The sequence below is a fragment of the Bufo bufo genome, chromosome 6 (genome assembly GCF_905171765.1).
Source record: "Bufo bufo chromosome 6, aBufBuf1.1, whole genome shotgun sequence".
Lineage (NCBI taxonomy): Eukaryota > Metazoa > Chordata > Amphibia > Anura > Bufonidae > Bufo > Bufo bufo.
Window position 1 is genome coordinate 397,443,256 of NC_053394.1, and position 23,010 is coordinate 397,466,265.

The following is a 23,010-nucleotide window of genomic DNA, read 5'->3' on the forward strand; positions in this document are numbered from 1 at the left end:
GGGGTGCCAATTATGTAATCGATCCTGGATAATGCTCCACAAGAGGGAGTGAAACAGGAGTACTCTACAGAATCTGGATATTTCTCTCTCCATAAGGCCTCATGCACACGACCGTTGTGTGCATCCGTGGTCGTTGTGCCGTTTTCCGTTTTTTTTGGCGGAGCCATTGACTTTCAATGGGTCCGTGGAAAAATCGTAAAATACACCGTTTTGCAGCCGCATCCGTGATCCGTGTTACCTGTCCGTCAAAAAAATATGACCTGTCCTATTTTTTTGACGGACAACGGTTCACGGACCCATTGACTTGAATGGGTCCGTGAAAGAACACGGATGCACACAAGATTGGCATCCGTGATCCGTGGCCGTAGGTTACTTTCATACATAAAAGCTTTCATGCATAAAAGCTTTTTCAGAGCTGAGTTTTCACTTTGTGGAAACTCATATCCGACAGTATATTCTAACACAGAGGCGTTCCCATAGTGATGGGGACGCTTCTAGTTAGAAGATACTACGAACTGTGTACATGACTGCCCCCTGCTGCCTGGCAGCACCCGATCTCTTACAGGAGGCTGTGATCCGCACAATTAACCCCTCGATTAATTGTGCATATCATGGCCCCCTATAAGAGATCAGGGGCTGCCAGGCAGCAGGGGGCAGACCCCCCCCTCCCTCCCCAGTTTTAATTTCATTGGCGGCCAGTGCGGCCCCCCCCCGGCCACCCTTCCCTCCCTCTATTGTATTATTTTCATTGGTGGCACAGTGTGCGCCCCCCCCGGCCCCCCCCCCTCTATTCTATTATTTTCATTGGTGGCACAGTGTGCGGCCCCCCCTCCCTCTATTGTATTATTTTCATTGGTGGCACAGTGTGCGGCCTCCCCTTACTTAGCAATATTAGAAGCATCATACTTACCTGCCGCGCTGTCTGTGACCGGCCGGGAGCTCCTCCTACTGGTAAGTGACAGATCATTAAGCAATGCGCCGCACAGACCTGTCACTTACCAGTAGGAAGAGCTCCCGGTCGGTCACAGACAGCGCAGCAGGTAAGTATGATGCTTCTAATATTGCTAAGTAACCATGGCAACCAGGACTGCAGTAGCGTCCTGGTTGCCATGGTTACCGATCGGAGCCCCAGCGATTAAACTGGGACTCCGATCGGAACTCTCCGCTGCCACCAATGATCGGGGGGGGAGAGGGGAGGCCGTACACTGTGCCACCAATGAAAATAATACAATAGAGAGAGGGAGGGGGGGCCGCACACTGTGCCACCAATAAAAATAATACAATCGAGGGAGGGAGGGGGGCCGAGGGGGGTCTGCCCCCCACTGCCTGGCAGCCCCTGATCTCATACAGGGGACTATGATACGCACAATTAACCCCCCTCAGGTGCGGCACCTGAGGGGTTAATTGTGCAGATCACAGCCCCCTGTAAGAGATCGGGTGCTGCCAGGCAGCAGGGGGCAGTCATGTACACAGTTCTTAGTATATTCTAACTTGAAGCGTCCCCATCACCATGGGAACGCCTCTGTGTTAGAATATACTGTCGGATCTGAGTTTCACGATCTAACTCATATCCGACAGTATATTCTAACATAGAGGCGTTCCCATGGTGATGGGGACGCTTCAAGTTAAAATATACCATCGGATTGGAGAAAACTCTGATCCAATGGTATAATAGGGACTCCTGACTTTACATTGAAAGTCAATGTTTGACGGATCCGTTTGCAATTGCACCATATTGTGTCAACGTCAAACGGATCTGTCCCCATTGACTTGCATTGTAAGTCAGGACGGATCCGTTTGGGTCCGCACAGCCAGGCGGACACCAAAACGACTTTTTTTTTCATGTCCGCGGATCCTCCAAAAATCAAAGAAGACCCACGGACGAAAAAATGGTCACGGATCACGAACCTACGGACCCCGTTTTTGCAGACCTTAAAAAAAAAACGGTCGTGTGCATGAGGCCTAAATCTAACCACCCCATTTCTTCAATCCAGGCTGATAACAAAGTGGACGAGCTGCTGACTGTGGAGGTCGGGTAGGCATGGAATCGATCCACATGAGAATTCATGACCATATTAAGGTCCCCCGTACATATTAATTTAGCATGCGGGTACTGAGCCGCAAAGGTGGCCGCAGTCTGCAAGAGCGATAAATTAGCAGGAGGGGGACAGTAAATGTTCAGAATCGTATACGGAGCACAATTCACGTGTGCATACACAAAAATATACCTCCCCTCTGGGTCAATATCAACGGTATGCGGTTCCCATCTAATGGAGCGGTAAATTAGGAGAGACATTCCTCTAGAGTGTGAATTGCCATAGGAGTGGCTTGACCATTGAACCCATGGTTTCTGAAGCCTAGTGGCCGTATCGGCCGTCAGATGGGTTTCTTGCAGGCTGAGTATATGTGGATTATATTTGCGGACATGCGCATAAATTGCCATTCTTTTACCCGGATTACCCATCCCCCTCACACTGAGTAGTCAGGGACCTGCATAGTACAAGGTGGTGAAGGTCTATGCAGGTGTCTGACCAGCTCCCTAAGCATTTATATACATCATGCTGACACCCAGCCAATAATACACACATTAAACAGTAAAACTCACTCCAAATCAACTAAACGCAACTTTTACGGAGCCTGTAACAGTATAACGATGCCTGAATCGGATGGCGGAATTCCTCAGACATCACAGGTCTTGTACCCTGTTAGCCATGTCCTCAGGCAAAAGATGAGATGGCGGTGACGTCCCATGCATTAAGAAGGCGACAGTCTGCGTGTCTTTCTAGAGATCCAGTCATCCGCTTCTTTGGGGTCTGTGAAGAATTGTTGTTTGGTTTTTTTTGTTTTTTCGTCTACCACGCGCAGCCGGGCGGGGTACGCCATGGAGTATGGTAAGTTCAGATCCCGGAGCCTTCTTTTAACGGAAACGAAGGTCGCTCTTTTCTTTTGAAGCTCGGCCGAAAATTCGGGGAACAAAGACCCTTTGGCGTTGTCAAAAGTGATCCGTCTCACCTGGCTAAGAATAAGGTCCCGGTCTTTCCAGTTTAACATGCGAGCCATTAGATGCCTGGGTGGAGCCCCAGGTGGTGGTGGACGAGCTGGAACCCTGTGGGCCCGCTCTACTGCATATGCCATAGAAAAGGCTGCCTCAGGAAAAGTAGACTTGAACCAAGTCTCCAAAAAGGTGGCAGGATCCGAACCCTCTGTTCTTTCGGGCAATCCCAATATGCGCACATTGTTCCTCCTGGCCCTGTTCTCCAGGACGTCGCATTTTTGTTTCCTTAAGGTAACCGAGTCTTCCAGGGCATGGATCTTGGCAGGTAAGGGACGGGTGAGGTCCTCTAGCTCAGAGATCCTCTCCTCCGCTCCCCGCACCCGTTCTCTGAGTTGTTGGACATCTTGTCTGAGGAGGCCCAAATCCACACGCACCTCAGCAATCTTGGTGGTAAGAGAGGTTTGGCAGGCCAGAATCGCTGACATAAGCTGCTCATGCGCCTCTTTCAGTGTAAGCTCAGGTGCCTCTATCTCATCAGTGGCTGATTGTTGTGCCGCTTGTCCGCGCATATGTTGAGCGTGAGGTGTACTGGCTGTAGCGGCGCCATGTTGGTTATCTTGGCGCGCAAATTCTTTTAGGCGTTCTGCTGCTGCTTGAGCCTTGCTGGGTCCCATGGTTAGATGCAGTGAGATCCCGTGGCGATGTATACCGTGTAGGTTGTCAAATGAGCGGTGTCCGCACTCAGGATGGAGCAGGATGGTAATCGGGAGCCGGAGAGCAGATGCGGCCGTTCATGCCGGCAACTAGCCACGCCCCTTTCCTTCCATTTTCATTTTTTTTCTTTTTTTTTTATGACGGATTTGGTGGGGGGGGGATTTTTTTTCAAAACACATATTTTTTTATTTTACACGTTGTGTCCCCCATAAGGTCATACAAGACTACATACTCTGCAGGACATTTAACTTCACTTTAATTTTTATTTTATTTTTTCCACTATTGATTTCTCCTGTATCTGGGGCTGACCTAGTAGCCCGTTACAGTGGAGATACCCCCCCCCCCCCCCCAGAGAGGCTGTACAGCAGAATACTGCACTGTACAGCCTCAGTGCAGGGCTGATGTCTATCCCGCCATCTTTACTGCATATAAAATAACTCCAATACCAATCCCTCTAAGCTCCATCCATTTCTCTGCTTCTTCTATGGTTGAGAAAAACTGTACCTGTTCCTGATGTACAACTCTGAGTCTAGTTGGGTATAGTAGCATTGAATACATGATCTTATTAGCTGCAATTTTTTATTTTTTTTTATCTCACGGAATTCACATTTTTTTTTTTTTTATATTTTCTTTAGAAAAATCAGGGTATATTTCTATCCGGCTATTATTATATTTAATATCCTGTAGTGTTCGCTTTCGCCTCAGGATTAAATCTCTGTCATTAGAGCATAACATTTTGACAATAATGGCTCTAGGCGGATAGCCAGGGGCACCGTTTTTAACGCCCATTAGACAGAAGTGCATCCATGTAATGGCCGTTTAGTGGTACTCTAGTGGAAATTGCCTTATTCACCTGCACACACAGAGGCAGTTGTTCCTCTCTTGATGCTGAACGACTTGTGCTACCAACACGATGAGTTCATCATGTGCTCCCAGCATTACCGCTAGGAACGCAAGGTGATGTCATTCCACTGATAGTGCTGGTCTAGTGTTGAGCGAATCAAAGTATCTGAAGTGGACTTCGATCTGAATTTCAGGAAAAATTCAATTTTGTCGCGAGGCCGAATTTCCTTGCGCTTCAGGTAACGAATCAATTTTTCCAAAAAAGGTGCCTAAAAAAAAAAAAAATACCTCATCCACTTATATAGGGGGACTATCCGCTCCCATCTCGATGGAATAAAACCTACGAAGGGACCCGCAGTGAGTGTGAGGACTTCACCGCGTAATCACACTGGGCGCGTGGAGTGACATCATCACTGATGTCACAGCACGCTCCAAGCGTGATCACGTTGTGACGTCATCCCGCTCTTTCTTCAATCAAGACGGGAGCGGACGGACTCTCCGCAAGCAAGTTGGTGTGAGTCACAGATGCCGCAATCTGCACTGAATGCGGCATCTGAGAAGTTAACCCTTTCTCCCTTTCATGACTGGGCCCAGAAAAAGGCCTGAATGTCCATGCAACTTTTTGTGATTTTTGTGCACGTGATGGTTTAGTGACCATAGCTTTTTTTTTATTTGTTTGACTACCAAAATATATACAATACAGGCAGAGCTAATCAGGTCTCCTTAGAGCCTGCAGCTCTGCTCCTGCCCCAGACACCTCCCGCAGGTCACATGACTGCCAGGACTAAGAAGAGCCACTTCCTGCATTTATGCAGCGCTGTCATCCTGGCACAAAGGAAGGAAGAATCGGTAATAAACCGCTCCTGTCTTTTCCTCAGGGTCCCCGCTGTGTCTGTCAGCCAGGACCTGACCTGCTCCTGCTAGATTCAGGAGCTTTAATACGAAACCATCTTCGATACCTCTCCTGTGGTTTTTCTTGCGACCGCAAACCTGGGACTCAGGGTGAGGGGAGGGAGGGCTTGTGTTTTTGTTTTTTGGGGTTGTTTGCATACATTTTTATTGAAAATCAATAAAAAAAGATTTGATTAAAAAAAAAAATATGACAGGGGGAGGCATAATCGCGGTTACTCGTCATTGTGCCCACTCCATAAAATGGAAAGCGATTTGTAACAAAGTAATTTGTAACAAGTAGAATTTCTTGTCTTTTTTTAAAAATTCGCTCCTCTCTATGCAGGTCCTTCAGCATCAGAGTCTCTGCACGTGCAAGTGGATGATAGGAGAAATTATTATTATTATTATTTTTATTTTTTTCTTAAAAACAAAACCCTGCACATTATTAATGCTGGGGCCACTCTGAGGACATTATTATTGTTGGGGGCCACTCTGGGGGAGATTATTACTGCTGGAGGCTATTCTGGGGACATTAATGCTGGGAGACACTATGGGGGACATTATGCATGCTGCAGGGGTTCGTAATAAAAAAAAAAAGCCATTGAAAATAATCAATTTTTAATGGACGTTTTTAACTCATTCCCCGCCCTGCACTCTCCCCAGCAGCAGGTATGATACACTAATCTCATTGCACCTGCTGGGTTGAGTGGGAGAGTGCACAGACCAGAGATAATCCCCCGGCCTGTGCGCTCTCCTCAGCTCAGCAGGAGAGATGACATCATCACATCATGTCTGCTGCTGGGAAGAGCATGATGTGCTCGGTGTTACTATTTCATTTTATTAATAGTACAGGAACCTCCCTACTATAAGGGGGACACTAAGGGTCAGCACTAATGCAGGGGGGCACAAAGGGGGCATAACTAATGTGTTGGGCCACATTTACATATATTTTAAATGCCTAATTGGGTGGGAGTTGCAGGAAAGTTGCACAAGTTGGGGGGCCAACCATTTCTAGTTTGCCCACCACTGTTTTAGTCAATTGATACTTGAATTTTGCGCCATGCCTTGTAATTTCTGTGGATTTTTTTATATGAAAATGTTATAAAATTTCAATAGAATTTTATGGTACATTTTTAATCAATAATAAAATGTGTTTTATTCTTGGCAGATGACTGTAACAGGAACTTAGAGAAACATCTGATATCTTCAGATGATTGTGATATCACACAAGATATATATGAAGAGCATGCCAATATCCAAGATATATCTTCATCCGATCACAGCAAAAATGTCTCATTTGATCCTTTTAAACAGGTCCGATCTTCTGATTCATCACAGACTGTAACACAGAATAAAAGTCACAGAAGAGGTGTTAAACATCAAACAGTACACATAAGAGGGAAACCATTCTCATGTTTAGAATGTGGTAAATGTTTTAACCAGAAAACACATCTTGTTACACATCAGAGAATTCACTCAGGGGAGAAGCCATATTCATGTTCAGAATGTGGGAAATGTTTTCACCAGAATTCAGATCTTATTAAGCATCAAAGAATTCACACAGGGGAGAAGCCTTTTACGTGCTTAGAATGTGGGAAATGTTTTAACTGGAAAAAAAGTTTTGTTTCACATCAGAGAATTCACACAGGGGAGAAGCCATTTAGATGTTCAGAATGCGGGAAATGTTTTAACTGGAAAAAAAGTTTTGTTTCACATCAGAGAATTCACACAGGCGAGAAGCCATATAGATGTTCACAATGTGGGAAATGTTTTAACTGGGAAAAAAGTTTTGTTTTACATCAGAGAATTCACACAAAGGAGAAGCCATTTTCATGTTCTGAATGTGGGAACGGTTTCAACCATGCATCAGATCTTCTTGAACATCAAAGAATTCACACAGGAGAGAAGCCATTTTCATGTTCAGAATGTGGGAAATGTTTTAACCTTAAATCATCTTTTCTTAAACATCAGGGAAATCACACAGGAGAGAAGCCATTTTCATGTTCAGAATGTGGTAAATGCTTTAAGCATAAATCAGCTATTGTTATTCATCAGAGAACTCACACAGGGGAGAAGCCATTTTCATGTTCAGAATGTGGTAAATGTTTTAAGCATAAATCAGCTCTTCTTAGACATGAGAGAATTCACACAGAAGTCAAGCCATTTCCATGTTCAGAATGTGGTAAATGTTTTAGGCATAAATCAGCTCTTGTTATCCATCATAGAATTCACACAGGGGAGAAGCCATTTTCATGTCCAGAATGTGGGAAATGTTTTAAGCATAAATCAGCTCTTCTTAGACATGAGAGAATTCACACAGAAGAGAAGCCATTTCCATGTTCAGAATGTGGTAAATGTTTTAGGCATAAATCCGCTCTTGTTACACATCAAAAAACTCACACAGGAAAGAAGCAATCTTCATGCTTAGCCAACTAGTGACCACCCCTACGTGTTATGGTGGTAACTAATTAGATTTATTTAATCAGATTCTTCTTTTTAGTGATCATGGGCGTATAGCTGTGGTGCCCATTTTGTGGACTGGAAACAGTGGGTCAGTGCCCTCGATATACGGGCACTGACTATGTGCACTCCATATCACAGATGAGGACCCATTAACTTGAATGGATCTGTAATCCTTAAGATATTCCGAGGTGTGGAGCAGAGACACAGATCGAAGCGCCTCTGGGGGATTTCGGTCCGTGCATCTGCACCACAAAAAAATTGAATATGTTCTATTTTTTAGTGGGGCAGAACCTATCTTGCGGATTGTGGACCCATTCAAGGGAAAGGGGCTGCAACCACAAACTGCATGCACTCGTCCTGTGCCTGTGCATTGCGGACCGAGGCACACACGCTTGTGTGCAAGAACCCTTTTTAGAGATAAAACAGCACCTAGCTTTCATCCACTAGAGGTAGCGGAGGATTCGGATCAATGATTGGGACCACTGTGAGAGCTCCCCAAACACGCATGGTCTCCTTTATTGAATGAATACCAATGATCAAAGGACATCGTGATCCAATCAGAGCGGACCGCTCACAGCCAGGGAGATGGAGCGAGATTCCTTCTCCCTGGCTTTAAGCGGTCCGCTCTGATTGGATCGCGCTCACTGCCAGGGAGAAGGAGACACCCACAGCAGAAGACTGCGTCTCCGCCCCGGTGCGATGTTACAGCTCATTACAATACAGCGCGCCAAAATAATGGGGCACCACAGCGGAGAAACATATATCTCCTTTAAACAAAAATGTTTGGTTAGAGGAAATAAAATAAAAAAATACAGTTTTCCAGGGGCACCCCCCAGCCTGTGATCGGTATGGGGACCTTCCATTCCTGTAAAACTGAAATTAAATGGACTATGGGAATGTCCATAAAATAGAGCTGGATTCCCATAAGCGCTGGTGTCTAGACATATGGAAAAAGGGGCGTCATTCACACTTGTAAATGGCCAGTTACTTGCAGTCAAGTGGAATGACAGATAGGATGTCTGCAGGCTTTCCACTGAGCAAGAGGGGTAGTAATAGAGACAGGGGTCACCACTGGTAAGAGTAAGCCTGTCTGAGTGACACATCGTAAATCTAAGGGAGTAGTGTATCTTTCAACCATCCCTGGTGTAGTACAAAAAGCCAGGGCCTAATATAAAAAGATAATCATCTACCTATTCTAGTCCCGGTCTGTTCTACCCCTATAAGTATTTGTAACATTAAAAAAATGTTTATTACATCAAATATCAGCTTGTCGGGAAACCGTCAGCTCTGGTCCTACTGGGCACATTTCATCAGTAATGTGCAAGTTCTCCCAACAAGTGACCCAGGCTAGGATTGCCTCATTACATAGAAGCCATTACTCGTCGTCCTAAAGGAATCTCATCTTAATCTGTATACCCTGACCAAAATGTACCTGTAGATAAATCCAACAAGTGGGGTCCCTGCCACCCCTGTATTTGTTTCACTCATTTCACATGAATTTACCAGTTGGTGTTTTTCTTCTTTTGTATGTCCCACCAGCTCTGGATTGTTTAAGTTTTATAATTGAAGACTTGATATAAAATATTTTTTTGGGATATATTGAATTTTTGATCATTTTGTTTCCCATTCCTATTGTATGGTGAGACGGAGATGATATCTTTTAGAAGTAATAACAATGTTGTTATGATATGTTCTAGAAGTAATAATAACTTGGATGGAGAGGGGGTTAGTGATCCTTTAGGCCCCTTTCACACGGGCGAGTGTTCCGCGCGGATGTGATGCGTGAGGTGAACGCATTGCACCCGCACTGAATCCCGACCCATTCATTTCTATGGGGCTGTTCACATGAGCAGTGATTTTCACGCATCACTTGTGCGTTGCGTAAAAATCGCAGCATGCTCTATATTCTGCGTTTTTCACGCAACGCAGGCCCCATAGAAGTGAATAGGGTTGCGTGAAAATCCCAAGCATCCGCAAGCAAGTGCGGATGCGGTGCGATTTTCACGCACGGTTGCGAGGAGACGATCGGGATGGAGACCCGATCATTATTATTTTCCCTTATTACATGGTTATAAGGGAAAATAATGGCATTCTGAATACAGAATTCATAGTAAAACAGCGCTGGAGGGGTTAAAAAAATAAATAAAAAAATTTAACTCACCTTAGTCACCTTGATCGCGTAGCCCGGCATCTCCTTCTGTCTCCTTTGTTGAATAGGACCTGTGGTGAGCATTAATTACAGGAAGAGGACCTTTGATGACGTCACTCCGGTCATCACATGGTACATCACATGATCTTTTACCATGGTGATGGATCATGTGATGACCGGAGTGACGTCATCAAAGGTCCTGTTCCTGTAATTAATGCTCACCACAGGTCCTATTCAACAAAGGAGACAGAAGGAGATGCTGGCAGTGCGATCAAGTGGACTAAGGTAAGTTTAAAAAAAAAATATTATTTTTTTTAACCCCTCCAGCGCTGTTTTACTATGCATTCTGTATTCAGAATGCTATTATTTTCCCTTATAACCATGTTATAAGGGAAAATAATACAATCTACAGAACACCGATCCCAAGCCCGAACTTCTGTGAAGAAGTTCGGGTTTGGGTACCAAACATGCGCGATTTTTCTCACGCAAGTGCAAAACGCATTACAATGTTTTGCACTCACACAGAAAAATCGCAGGTGTTCCCGCAACGCACCCGCACATTTTCCCTCAACACCCGTGTGAAAGAGGCCTTACTGTTTTTATTAATGGTTTTGGACACTACCCCTTAATATATTCTGTAGTTGATTGCTTGTTTTGTGCACATAGTGGTTTCTAGATGTGTGGTATGTCAATTATTATTTTTTTTTTATTATTAATGCTCATTTCTCAAACATGTAAATGTTTTATTTTTCTAAACGGTAGCTACAATAAAGTTAGCACATAGAAATATATTCTTGATAAAGATGTTGAACAATATATATACATACATATATATTGCATTTTTAATAAATATTATTAATTTGTATTGGTGTAATAAAGTACAGTATGTGGCAAAACACATTGATGGGAAAAAAAATGTTTGAGGGCCTTCTACGGGACTACATACAGGATTATGTAACTGTCAATAATATAATAAGTGATGGCCTACATCGTTTTACTAAGAACAGAAGCTGTCAAACTAACCTGATTTGTTTTTATGAGGAGGTGATTAGAAGCCTGGACAGAGGGAAGGCTGTCGATATTGTGCTTTTGGACTTTGCAAAGTCGTTCAATACTGTCTACTAATTTACTAATGAGTAAATTGAATTCTATTGGTTTAGAAAATATAATTTGTAATTGGATTGAAAATTGACTTCATGATCGTATCCAAAGAGTTGTGGTCAATGATTTCTACTCTGAAATGGTCCCCGGTTATAAGAAGTGTACCCCAAGGTTCTGTGATGGGTCCGCTATTATTTAACTTATTCATTGATGACATAGAGGATGGGAGTAGTAGTGCTGTTTCTATTTTTGCAGATGACACCCAACTCTGAAATACGATCCGGTTTATGGACTTGCTGTTTGGGGCTCCACTTGGCAAATGAGGTTCAAAATATATAAATGAAAAGTTATGCACCAGGGGGCTAATAATCTGCATGCAGCACATGTCCTTGGAGGAGTAAAACTGGGAGAGTCACTGGTTGAGAAGGATCTGGGTGTATTAGTAGATCATAGACTAAATAACAGCATGCAATGCCAGTCAGCTGCCTCTAAGCCAACATAAATTTGTCTTGTATTAAGAGTTATGGACTCTCTGGACAGGGATGTAATATTGCCACTATACAAAACGTTGGCGCAGCTCCACCAGGAATACCCAGTTCCACTCTGGGCACCAGTCCATAAAAAGGATGCCCTGGAGTTAGAAAAAGTACAGAGGAAAACGACTAAACTGATAAAGGGGCTGGAAGATCTCAGCTATGAGCAAAGATTAAAGAACTGAATTTGTTTAGCCTTGAAAAAAGACGTCTAAGGGGGGGGGACAGGATTAACCTGTACAAATATATAAACGGACCATACAAAAAATATTAAGGGAAGCTATTCTTTACCCCCCCCTCCCCCTGAATAAACAAGGGGCCACTCCCTACGCCTGGAGAAAAAAAGATTCAGTCATAAGAAGCGACAAGCATTCTTTACAGTAAGATCTGTGAATCTCTGGAATAGCCTGCCACAGGAGCTGGTCACCGCAAAAAAGGGAGATGCTTCAAAAAACGTTTAGATTACTTTTTAATTCAAAATAACTTTGAGGCTTATGACAATGTATAGAAATCTTGTTCTATGCATCCTTTCCCTCTGGCCCAACCCCTTTTTAAAAAGAAGGTGGACATTGATCCAGGGATTTGTTCAATATGACAGAATTACAGGTTGAATTTGATGGACTTTTGTCTTTTTCAGCCATAACAACTATGTAACTTGGATGAGCAAAACCATTAGAGTTTAGTTATTCTCTGCTAAAGTGACACATGGCAGATTTTAAAAAATGTGGCTTCATCATTAAGGCTCAAACAGGCTTGGTCACAAAGGGGTTAGAATGTGGGAAATGTTTTCACCAGAAATCAGATGTTGTTAGACATCCCAAGACTCACACAGGGGAGAAGCCTAAGATAGAAATGCTGAATTCCTGCAAAACTCGGCATGCAGTTGTGTCTCAGGCAGATATGTGAATAATTACAGGTGTGATCTGAGTAAATCATGGGTCTTGCCAGACAAGGGCATAAAAGCTCTTCCTTTGCTGGTCTATAAAAAGGTTCTCCGAGGCTACTTTTGGGTAGTGTACCTCTTGGTGAGATATCGCTGACTGCTAGACATGCCTCTACAATGCATCCTGTTGACAGACTTTCAGAGGGGCACATAATTGGACTAAGAGAAGCAGGAACGTTGTAGAATTGTCCGCCATCTAGGCTGGCTGGACCTAGCTGTTAGGAGGCTTTGGGAGCAGTGCCTACATGATGTCACACACACACATGGCGAACATGCTCCAGACAGATCAATGGTGGAGAAGATTGTTTGATCTGCTGACAAGCACGAACAGCTCCTACAATTCCATTGTCCGACATCCAGATACAGGGGACAACTTCAATACACATCCCTCTCTCTGCCCAGATCATTTCCAGGGGTCTAATAGAAGGAAATTTGGTGTCACATCGCCCATTCCATTGCCTGCCATCCACTATCACCCTTTGTTTGCAGTAATATCGTGAATGAGAAACCTGGACTGCTACAGCCTGTCACCGTATCATCTTTAGAGATAAATTCAGGTCTCGATGGTCAGGTTGGAGTATGGAGACCTGGTAGTGAGAGCTTCAATCCTGTGGAGTGACACATTGCCCCTAACTGCTGTTGTGATGATCTGGGGAGCCATCAGTCATATGAGAGTCAATCACTGTATTGCTAATAAATACAGCATTTCAGGTACAGATACTCTTTAAAGAGAGACTACACACACCACTTTAAGAATAGTAAAATATATAAGTAAGTTTATTAAGGTAATTTTGATAATCAGGCAAATTTATGTCCTTCTTTTGCCAAATTAAGTATATACAAAGGAAAAAGAACTTGTATAACTCAAAGAATGGAAATGTTACAAAGAATAAGAGTTCAAAAAAACATAACTCGTAATTAGGGATGAGCGAACCCAGACTGCACTGTTGAGTGAACCCGAACACTAACATTGGCGCGAAAATCTGTGTTCAGAGTTTAAAGCTTGCTGAAAGGCTACAGCGCAGCCAATCAACAAGCGTTTAAGCTGTGGGCACTTAAAAGTCATCACCGTCAGGCTTAGTATTAGCATGGCTGTGAATGGCCGGCGCACCATGTGATCCTGCATACATAAATGCCGGATCACATTCTGCTCTGACTAGTGCAGGCACAGGACACTGCTGCACTGAGGGACAGTGTTATTTTTTTTAATTTTTATTTTTATTTTATTATTATATATTTTTTAAGAAGTCTGTGGCATTTACGTGGGTGCAATACAGCACCTTTTCCCCCGTGACACAGAAATACTTAATCGGGCTGTTCAGTCTGTGGGTGACCTGTAGGCATTTTTGGTCGGAGCACTACTACTTTGCACTAGTGACACGGAAATACAATAGTCAATCCACCTGTTAATTTTGTCGACACATAGTTGTTTTTTTTCTTCCTTCAATACTTCTCCTTGCCTTGGACTGCATTGCACAGCACAAGGCTGTTTGTTGTGAACCGGCAAAAAATGAGTGGTTCTTAGCGCTGCCCTAGACTATAGTAGATGCAGCGCAAGGCAAGGGGGAGCGTCAGAGAAGGAAAATGCTCTGATGCGTCTCTCCTACATAGTAAATTAGTACAAAAGAGGTTATATCTGGGTTCAGCTCTGAAACCGGAGAACCCCTTTAAAGGGGTTTTTCTCACCTCATTAAGTGTCATTTATTACAATGAAAATGCTATTATAAGCCTCTTCTTAATGTATTTAATTTGTCAAAGTTGACTGTTTTAGCTTCTTCAAACCATTCTAGAATCCACTGATCGTTATAGGGTATGGCCACCACTACTATCCATGTGCACAGTAAGAAACAGATCTGGACTCTGTGGTAGTCGGGAACACCGGAGCGTGCGTAGGCTCACATGAGTGATAGCTCTCTTTCCCGACCACCTGTATCCTTGCCCCGGCCACTTTAGAGTCTGCAGTAGAACAGCTGTAGGGCAGGAGCAGCCTGGAAGCTGTTCTACACAGCTAGGACAGCTCCAATCCTTCTGGGCTGCTGCTGTAGCTTTGAAACTGAGATCGTAGCTATCCCCTGATAACCTCATCAGAGGACAGGCGGCGCTGCTGGCAGCCATTGTTATCTCTATGCACATTTTTTGGAGAGAGCTGAATGTAGTTCTTTTTGGCTGTATTTGTGATTATCTTTTCTGGTGAATAGGTGGTAGGGAAGAAGGTAGAACAATAAGAATTTTTTTCACTATGGTATGAATAGTGGGGGAAGAACATGACAACCAGGCTTACTATAGCTACAGTAGCTGGTTATCATGATCAGGAAAAGGTCCTCAGCGCTGAAGCTGCTAGTGAATATGATTCATTAGCAGCCTCAGGAGCGTGCATGCACAGGCAATGGGTGGGATTGCATTATCCTAGCTCCTTGCCTCTGCCATCAATAAACCTCTCAGTCACTGCCCAGGCACAGAGCAGAAAGTGCTGGGCTACCCAGCAGCCTCAGCCTGAAATAACGAGGTGAGACAACCCCTTTAAATTCTTTCACAGGACCATCGTAGGTTAATCAAATTCAACATTTCTATGGAGACATGCCATTCAGCTAATCCTGTCACCTCTTAGGGTACTTTCACACTACACTGCGTGCAGAATTATTAGGCAAATGAGTATTTTGACCACATCATCCTCTTTATGCATGTTGTCTTACTCCAAGCTGTATAGGCTCGAAAGCCTACTACCAATTAAGCATATTAGGTGATGTGCATCTCTGTAATGAAAAGGGGTGTGGTCTAATGACATCAACACCCTATATTAGGTGTGCATAATTATTAGGCAACTTCCTTTCCTTTGGCAAAATGGGTCAAAAGAAGGACTTGACAGGCTCAGAAAAGTCAAAAATAGTGAGATATCTTGCAGAGGGATGCAGCACTCTTAAAATTGCAAAGCTTCTGAAGCGTGATCATCGAACAATCAAGCGTTTCATTCAAAATAGTCAACAGGGTCGCAAGAAGCATGTGGAAAAACCAAGGCGCAAAATAACTGCCCATGAACTGAGAAAAGTCAAGCGTGCAGCTGCCAAGATGCCACTTGCCACCAGTTTGGTCATATTTCAGAGCTGCAACATCACTGGAGTGCCCAAAAGCACAAGGTGTGCAATACTCACAGACATGGCCAAGGTAAGAAAGGCTGAAAGACGACCACCACTGAACAAGACACACAAGCTGAAACGTCAAGACTGGGCCAAGAAATATCTCAAGACTGATTTTTCTAAGGTTTTATGGACTGATGAAATGAGAGTGAGTCTTGATGGGCCAGATGGATGGGCCCGTGGCTGGATTGGTAAAGGGCAGAGAGCTCCAGTCCGACTCAGACGCCAGCAAGGTGGAGGTGGAGTACTGGTTTGGGCTGGTATCATCAAAGATGAGCTTGTGGGGCCTTTTCGGGTTGAGGATGGAGTCAAGCTCAACTCCCAGTCCTACTGTCAGTTTCTGGAAGACACCTTCTTCAAGCAGTGGTACAGGAAGAAGTCTGCATCCTTCAAGAAAAACATGATTTTCATGCAGGACAATGCTCCATCACACGCGTCCAAGTACTCCACAGCGTGGCTGGAAAGAAAGGGTATAAAAGAAGAAAATCTAATGACATGGCCTCCTTGTTCACCTGATCTGAACCCCATTGAGAACCTGTGGTCCATCATCAAATGTGAGATTTACAAGGAGGGAAAACAGTACACCTCTCTGAACAGTGTCTGGGAGGCTGTGGTTGCTGCTGCACGCAATGTTGATGGTGAACAGATCAAAACACTGACAGAATCCATGGATGGCAGGCTTTTGAGTGTCCTTGCAAAGAAAGGTGGCTATATTGGTCACTGATTTGTTTTTGTTTTGTTTTTGAATGTCAGAAATGTATATTTGTGAATGTTGAGATGTTATATTGGTTTCACTGGTAAAAATAAATAATTGAAATGGGTATATATTTGTTTTTTGTTAAGTTGCCTAATAATTATGCACAGTAATAGTCACCTGCACACACAGATATCCCCCTAAAATAGCTAAAACTAAAAACAAACTAAAAACTACTTCCAAAAATATTCAGCTTTGATATTAATGAGTTTTTTGGGTTCATTGAGAACATGGTTGTTGTTCAATAATAAAATTAATCCTCAAAAATACAACTTGCCTAATAATTCTGCACTCCCTGTATACAACTGAAACACTAGGAGTGAGGGCCCTGCTCACAAGAGCTTACAATCTATGAGGAAATAGGGCTAACACAAAAGGCAGTTGTTATATGATGTGTCCAGCCATCTTTGTACTAAAAGGAGGGGTGTACGCCGATCTGTGTGTGATAGTGCTTTGGGGATTACTGTCAGAAGATCGAGTTCAGGTCTGAAGAATAAGAGTTGGGAAGGGAAAAGTCAGTTTAGGAAGCATGATGCGTTTTTAACCCCTGTAGGAAAGCGCAAGGGGCCGTCATTGACGGAAGATATGTGTCACTGAGGTTCCTGGCCTCAGTGAGGTAAGAGACAGTAATGTTAAGTGTCAGCGGCAGCTAATGCTGACTGACACTTTTGGGTTTTTAGTGTGGCTGTAAAGCCGATCCGGGTCGGCTGTTACTGGGAGCAGCCAAAGTGCAGGGTGGGTGGCTGTTCCCCCTAGTACCAGGCCAGGTTTTGATTAGGGATATAAAACCCAGCAAACAGTCTCAGCTGGTGGTGGATTATCCTCAATCTGAAAAGGAAGCTGTGGAGTCCTGTTTTTTGACATCTAAGAATGTGTGCTGTGCTAAAGGGCTGAGAGCTGCATTGTTAGGAAGCAGGCCCCTAAAACCTGTTGTGGACTGCTGCTGACAAAACCGATAACAAGGTGAATGTTTTTTGTTCCGTGGACTTGCCCTGGTGTGAATGAACACCAAGACGGCGAACTGTCATTTTGTTTGTGTGAATAAACACTGAACTGTTTAAGTTAAAGACTTTATTTTTGCCTCTGTACTGCGTCCACTAATCTGCCTACCAGAACGAATCCCCACACCCCTTAGTGACCAGCCTGTTTTGGACCTTACTGACCAAGCGTTTTTCTTCCTTTTTTCATAGTCTCCCTCCAAGAGCTATAACAATTTTTATTTTTCTGTCTATGTAGCTGTATTAGGGCTTTTTTTTTTATCGGATAAGTTGTAGTTTTTAATGGTGTAATTTGGGGGTACACATAACTTTCTGATTAACTTTTATTAACTCTTTCTAGGAGGGAGATGGGGAGGGGGGAAACAGCAATACTGCCACAGAGTTTTTACATTATAAATTTCACAGCTTTCTTTTTTCGGTATAAATAACATAATACCTTTTATTCTCTGGGTCATTATGATTACAGCAATACCAAATGTATATCTTTTATTTGTTTTTCTACTTTTATGCAATCAAACTCGTCTTTTTGCATTGCCGCTTCTCAAGTCCCATAACTTTTTTCTATTTTTCTTTCTATGGAGTTGTTGGAGAGCTTGGTTTTTGCGGGAGGACTTGTAGTTTTCATTGGTATCATTTTGGGGTAAATTACGATTTTTGATCACTTGTTATTAAATGTTTTCAGTGGCAACTAAGAAAAAATTTGCAATTCTACCATTATTGTTTTTACGGTGTTCAACATAGTGCATAATTTACATATTTGTGTAGTGTGGGTTCTTATGGATGCGGGTGGGTGACATGTGGGTGAGATTTTATTTTTGCAATTTATCATTAAAAAGCGTATTTTTGTTTTTTTTAATAGATTTTTTTTATTTAATATTTTTTTAAAACTTTTTTTTAACCACTTAATAGTCCCACAAGGAGACTATAACAGGCAATATTTTGATTGCTTTTAAAATACAATGCACTATCCCTATGATGAATTGCATTTTAATTTCAGTACTGTACTGACATTGACCAGCAGGCTGTGCCAGAGAGGCACCGCCTGCTGGAAAACAGTCAAGACCGGCTTGTAAGCGGTTACACAGCCCGTATCAGCACTCCTGCTGGTCTGGAGTGTTAGAGCAAGAGCCTGGCACTCATGTGAGAGCTGAGCCCCCGCTCTTCGCTGCACGGGGGACTTGCACGGAGTAAGACCAATTAGTAATGAATTACAGTAGTCAAGACGAAAAAATTAATCGCAGCAACAAGAGTTTGGGCTGTTTCCACCATAAGAAAAGGGTGGATCCTGGAGGACTACAAGAGTGTGCAAGCGATTGGATATGGGAAACAAAAGAAAGATCAGAGTCAAACATGACCCCAAGACAGCGGGCATGATGCCCAGGAGTAATGATAGTGCCACAGACCAAGATTGAAATATCAAGTTTAGGTTGGTTAGTATACAGGAAAAAGACAAGTTAATTTTTTGAGAGGTTCAGTTTTAGATACAGAGAGAACATGATGTTAGAGACAGCTGCCAGACAATCACCAGTGTTTTGGAGCAAAGCAGGGGTGCTGTCAAGGGATGAAGTGTATAGTAGGGTGTCATCATAGAGAGGGTACTGAATGGATGTCTGGGCTATTTTGTATTAGAGCGGCCAGGGGTTAGATACTAAGCACGTAGAGGAGGGGGGCGAGGGGGCATCCCTGGCGAGTTCCATTGTAAATTGGAAGGCAAGAGGAGTTGGAGTGTGGTAACTGAACCGTCACTCCTGGGAAGGAGTAAAGACCCCTCAATGCGGTCACAAAGGGACCTCTGAGGCCGTAATGGTGCAGGGCTCAGAACATAGAGTCCCAGTTTAGGCGATTAAAGGCCTTTTCTGCATCGAGGCTCAGCAATAGGGCCTCAACACCTCCCCTGTTCGCTGCGTCTATGAGGCCAATGGCCTTTCTGGTATTGTCCCTGCCTGGCAGAACTGGACGAACCCAACTTGGTCCTTATGGATTAGCTAGTGTAGTCATGTGTTCAGGCGGTTTGCTAATAGTTTTGTAAATATCTTTAAAGGGGTTCTGCACTTTCATTTAACTGATGATCTATCCTCTGGATAGATCATCAGCTTCTGATCGGCGGGGGTCCGACACCCGGTCCGACATCCAGGAGCGCCGCGGCCTTCTCACTGTTTACCGCCGGGCCACCGGCCCACTGACGTCACGACTAGTATCAACTAGCGTGGGCGCGGCTAAGCTCCATTCAAGTGAACAGAGCTTAGCCCCGCCCACGCTAGTTGATACTAGTCGTGACGTCAGTGGGCCGGCGGCCCGGCGGTAAACAGTGAGAAGGCCGAGGCGCACAGTAATAACATACCCTTAAGTCAGTGGAGTCCTCCGGCATAAAGGAGGTTAGAAAGATTATACTCACAGCCAGGCAAAGGTGGCTGATCAGAGAAGGGAGGACTCCTGCGGGGAATAGTAGTGGAGGTCATATGAGCAGGTCAACCAGCCCAAGACATGTTATGGCGACAGCCTCTGTTATCGAAATCTTCTACGTGGTTTTGTAGGTCGCGAAGTTGTAGAGCATGGGTGGATGTTTGAGCTTGCCGGGAGCAAATCACCATTCTAGAGGCGTTGTGGTTTTCTTCCAGTTTGTGAAGGCGGTGACCCACATTCTGTACATCTTGCCTAACCGCAGCTATTTCCTCCTTAAAGGTTTTACTTTTGAAATGAGACCTCTGAAGTCTTGCTTCGTGGGCAATTGTTAGATTTGAGACCACCAATTTGGGGGAGGTGCCTGATGAGAGCTGGGACCATTGGAATCTGAGGATGAAGACAACCAGCGGTCTAAAGGGAAGTGAGAGCATAGTGCTTGAGGGACACCCAGTCCCTGTGATAGTGGGAGTCCAGAAGCAGGGTGTGGGGGAGCTCATCTGGGGATGTAGTGGGCTTACCTGGCCTCTTTGGCAAAGTAGGCAATTTGTGGGGTATCTGTCCTGGGGTGAGAATGTGGCCAGGGTCTGCAGTCCATGGGCAGCCCCTTTGGCTGGGGGAGCAGAGAGTCCCTCAGCAGTTAGGCGAGAGTGTTGGGGTTGATGGGGTGGTAGCTGCCTGCGTTCCCCAGAGAGAGCCTTCTCCATTAGCCGACCGGTGTGCAGGCTAACAGGCCTCAGAGCAGGCGGTTGGTCTGCCCTGCCATCTGTTTCCTCTCCCCCTGAGGCAGGGGCCCCTAAACATCTCCTGAGCACACACAGAGCCCCGATACCAGCAGATTATATCACTGGCACTGCTGCTTGTATATGACATAAACTCAGCTGTAGTAACTGAACATTACACATGCACAGCTCTGCTGCACACACTGATACAACTCTTTAGAGGCATATTACACATAAACAGCTTGGTTGTATACACATTTAGCTTAACTACATAAACATTACAGGTCTACAGAACTGCTACATACACACTGTAATTACGTGTCCCATGACTCCACCCACACATATAATCATATGGTAATGACATCATCACAGGTCCATTACTTCCTCCTGCAGCACATGCTGGAAGAAATGAAAACACAGGACGCTCCATGGTGAAGAATGCCCCATCCAGGTAAGTGGAACACTCACCAGATCCACACATGTTAAACTCCACAGCCAGAAAGAGGCAAGGCACCCACACAGCTATTAGAGTTGTATAGCCAAGCGGCTGCTTGAGGGCGCAGCAAACAATTAACTTGCTAACATACACTTGCCCCGCTGAGCCTGTGTGCCACGCAGCCCGGCCCTCACTGTCTCAGTCACAGAGTGAGCGGCACGCAGCTGACAGGCTGAGGCAGCAGCTGCAGCAACACAAAACACACACACTGTGAGCCGACCCTGGGATTCGAACTCACGACCTTTCACATCAGAGGCAAGGCACTTACCCACACAGCTATTAGAGCTGTATAGCCAGTTGATACCTAGTGTACATCCATACACATGACAGCTGCCCCAGCACACTGTGTATGGATGTAGAAGAACTGGGTGTGTTGGGGCAGCTGTCATGTGTATAGATGTACACTAGGTATCAACTGGCTATACAGCTCTAATAGCTGTGTGGGTAAGTGCCTTGCCTCTGATACAGAAGGTCATGGGTTCGAATCCCAGCATAAACTTTTCTGAAAGACAGGCTAAATAAGAACACAAGCACCAAATCTTCAACACTAGAGGCTGGTGGGAACGCAGGCCGGAAAAGGCCTGCATCTCATCGCTGACATGGAGGGAAGTATAAAAGTGTTTTTTGTTTTTTTTAAAATACCGGACTGTTACTTTACTGCCACGGGGGAGGGGGGGGCTATTGGCGCCATGATACTGGCACATGGAGGGGGGAGGAGAGAGGCACTTGATACTGGCACATTAGGGGGCAGGGGGAGAGGATGGCACTATGATATTGTCACATGGGGGGGCAAGAAATGGACATGAATCATGAGGGGCAGAAATGAGAAATGATGGGGGGGCAAGAAATGGACATGAATCATGAGGGGCAGAAATGAGAAATGATGGGGGGGCAAGAAATGGACATGAATCATGAGGGGCAGAAATGTGAAATGATGGGGGGGGCAAGAAATAGACATGAATCATGAGGGGCAGAAATGGGAAATGATGGGGGGGCAAGAAATGGACATGAATCATGAGGGGCAGAAATGTGAAATGATGGGGGGGCAAGAAATGGACATGAATCATGAGGGGCAGAAATGTGAAATGATGGGGGGGGGGGGGGCGCCAAAATGTAGATTCGCTTGTGTTGACAAAAATCCTTGCACCACCCCTGCCTATAATGCATTTCAAGGACCGGCCTTCCCCTCCTTCAGATACAACATAAGCCTGGTACAGAGAGCATTAGATCTCAGAGATGTGGACTGGAGGAGGGGGTGCTATATAGAAGACATATAGGAGATCTGAGAGACGTGGACTGGAGCAGGGGGCGTTATATAAAAGACATATGCAGGAGATCTCAGAGACTTGGACTGGGACAGGAGGTGTTATATAGAAGACATATCCAGGAGATCTCAGAGAAGAGGACTGCAGCAGGGGCGTTACATAGAAGACATATCCAGGAGATCTCAGAGATGTGGACTGGAGCAGGGGGCGTTATATAGAAGACATGTCCAGGAGATCTCAGAGACGTGGACTGGAGCAGGGGGCGTTATATAGAAGACATGTCCAGGAGATCTCAGAGACGTGGACTGGAGCAGGGGGCGTTATATAGAAGACATGTCCAAGAGATCTCAGAGACTTGGACTGGGACAGGAGGTGTTATATAGAAGACATATCCAGGAGATCTCAGAGACGTGGACTGGAGCAAGGGCGTTATATAGAAGACATATCCAGGAGATCTCAGAGACTTGGACTGGAGCAGGGGGCGTTATATAGAAGACATATCCAGGAGATCTCAGAGACGTGGACTGGAGCAGGGGACGTTATATAGAAGACATATCCAGGAGATCTCAGAGATGTGGACTGGAGCAGGGGACGTTATATAGAAGACAT

The 23,010-nt window shown here is 44.6% G+C and overlaps 1 protein-coding gene across 1 annotated transcript in view; it reads left to right on the forward strand.

The window, feature by feature from the left end:
- Positions 1-9,098, forward strand: part of LOC121003535 (gastrula zinc finger protein XlCGF26.1-like) — a 1,829,815-nt gene extending 1,820,717 nt beyond the window's left edge. Inside the window, exon 7 of the mRNA XM_040435433.1 lies at positions 6,612-9,098. Coding sequence (XP_040291367.1) covers positions 6,612-7,879 — 1,268 coding nt within the window. The 3' untranslated portion in view covers positions 7,880-9,098. The remainder of the gene's footprint in view (positions 1-6,611) is intronic.
- The last annotated feature ends 13,912 nt before the right edge of the window (positions 9,099-23,010 follow it).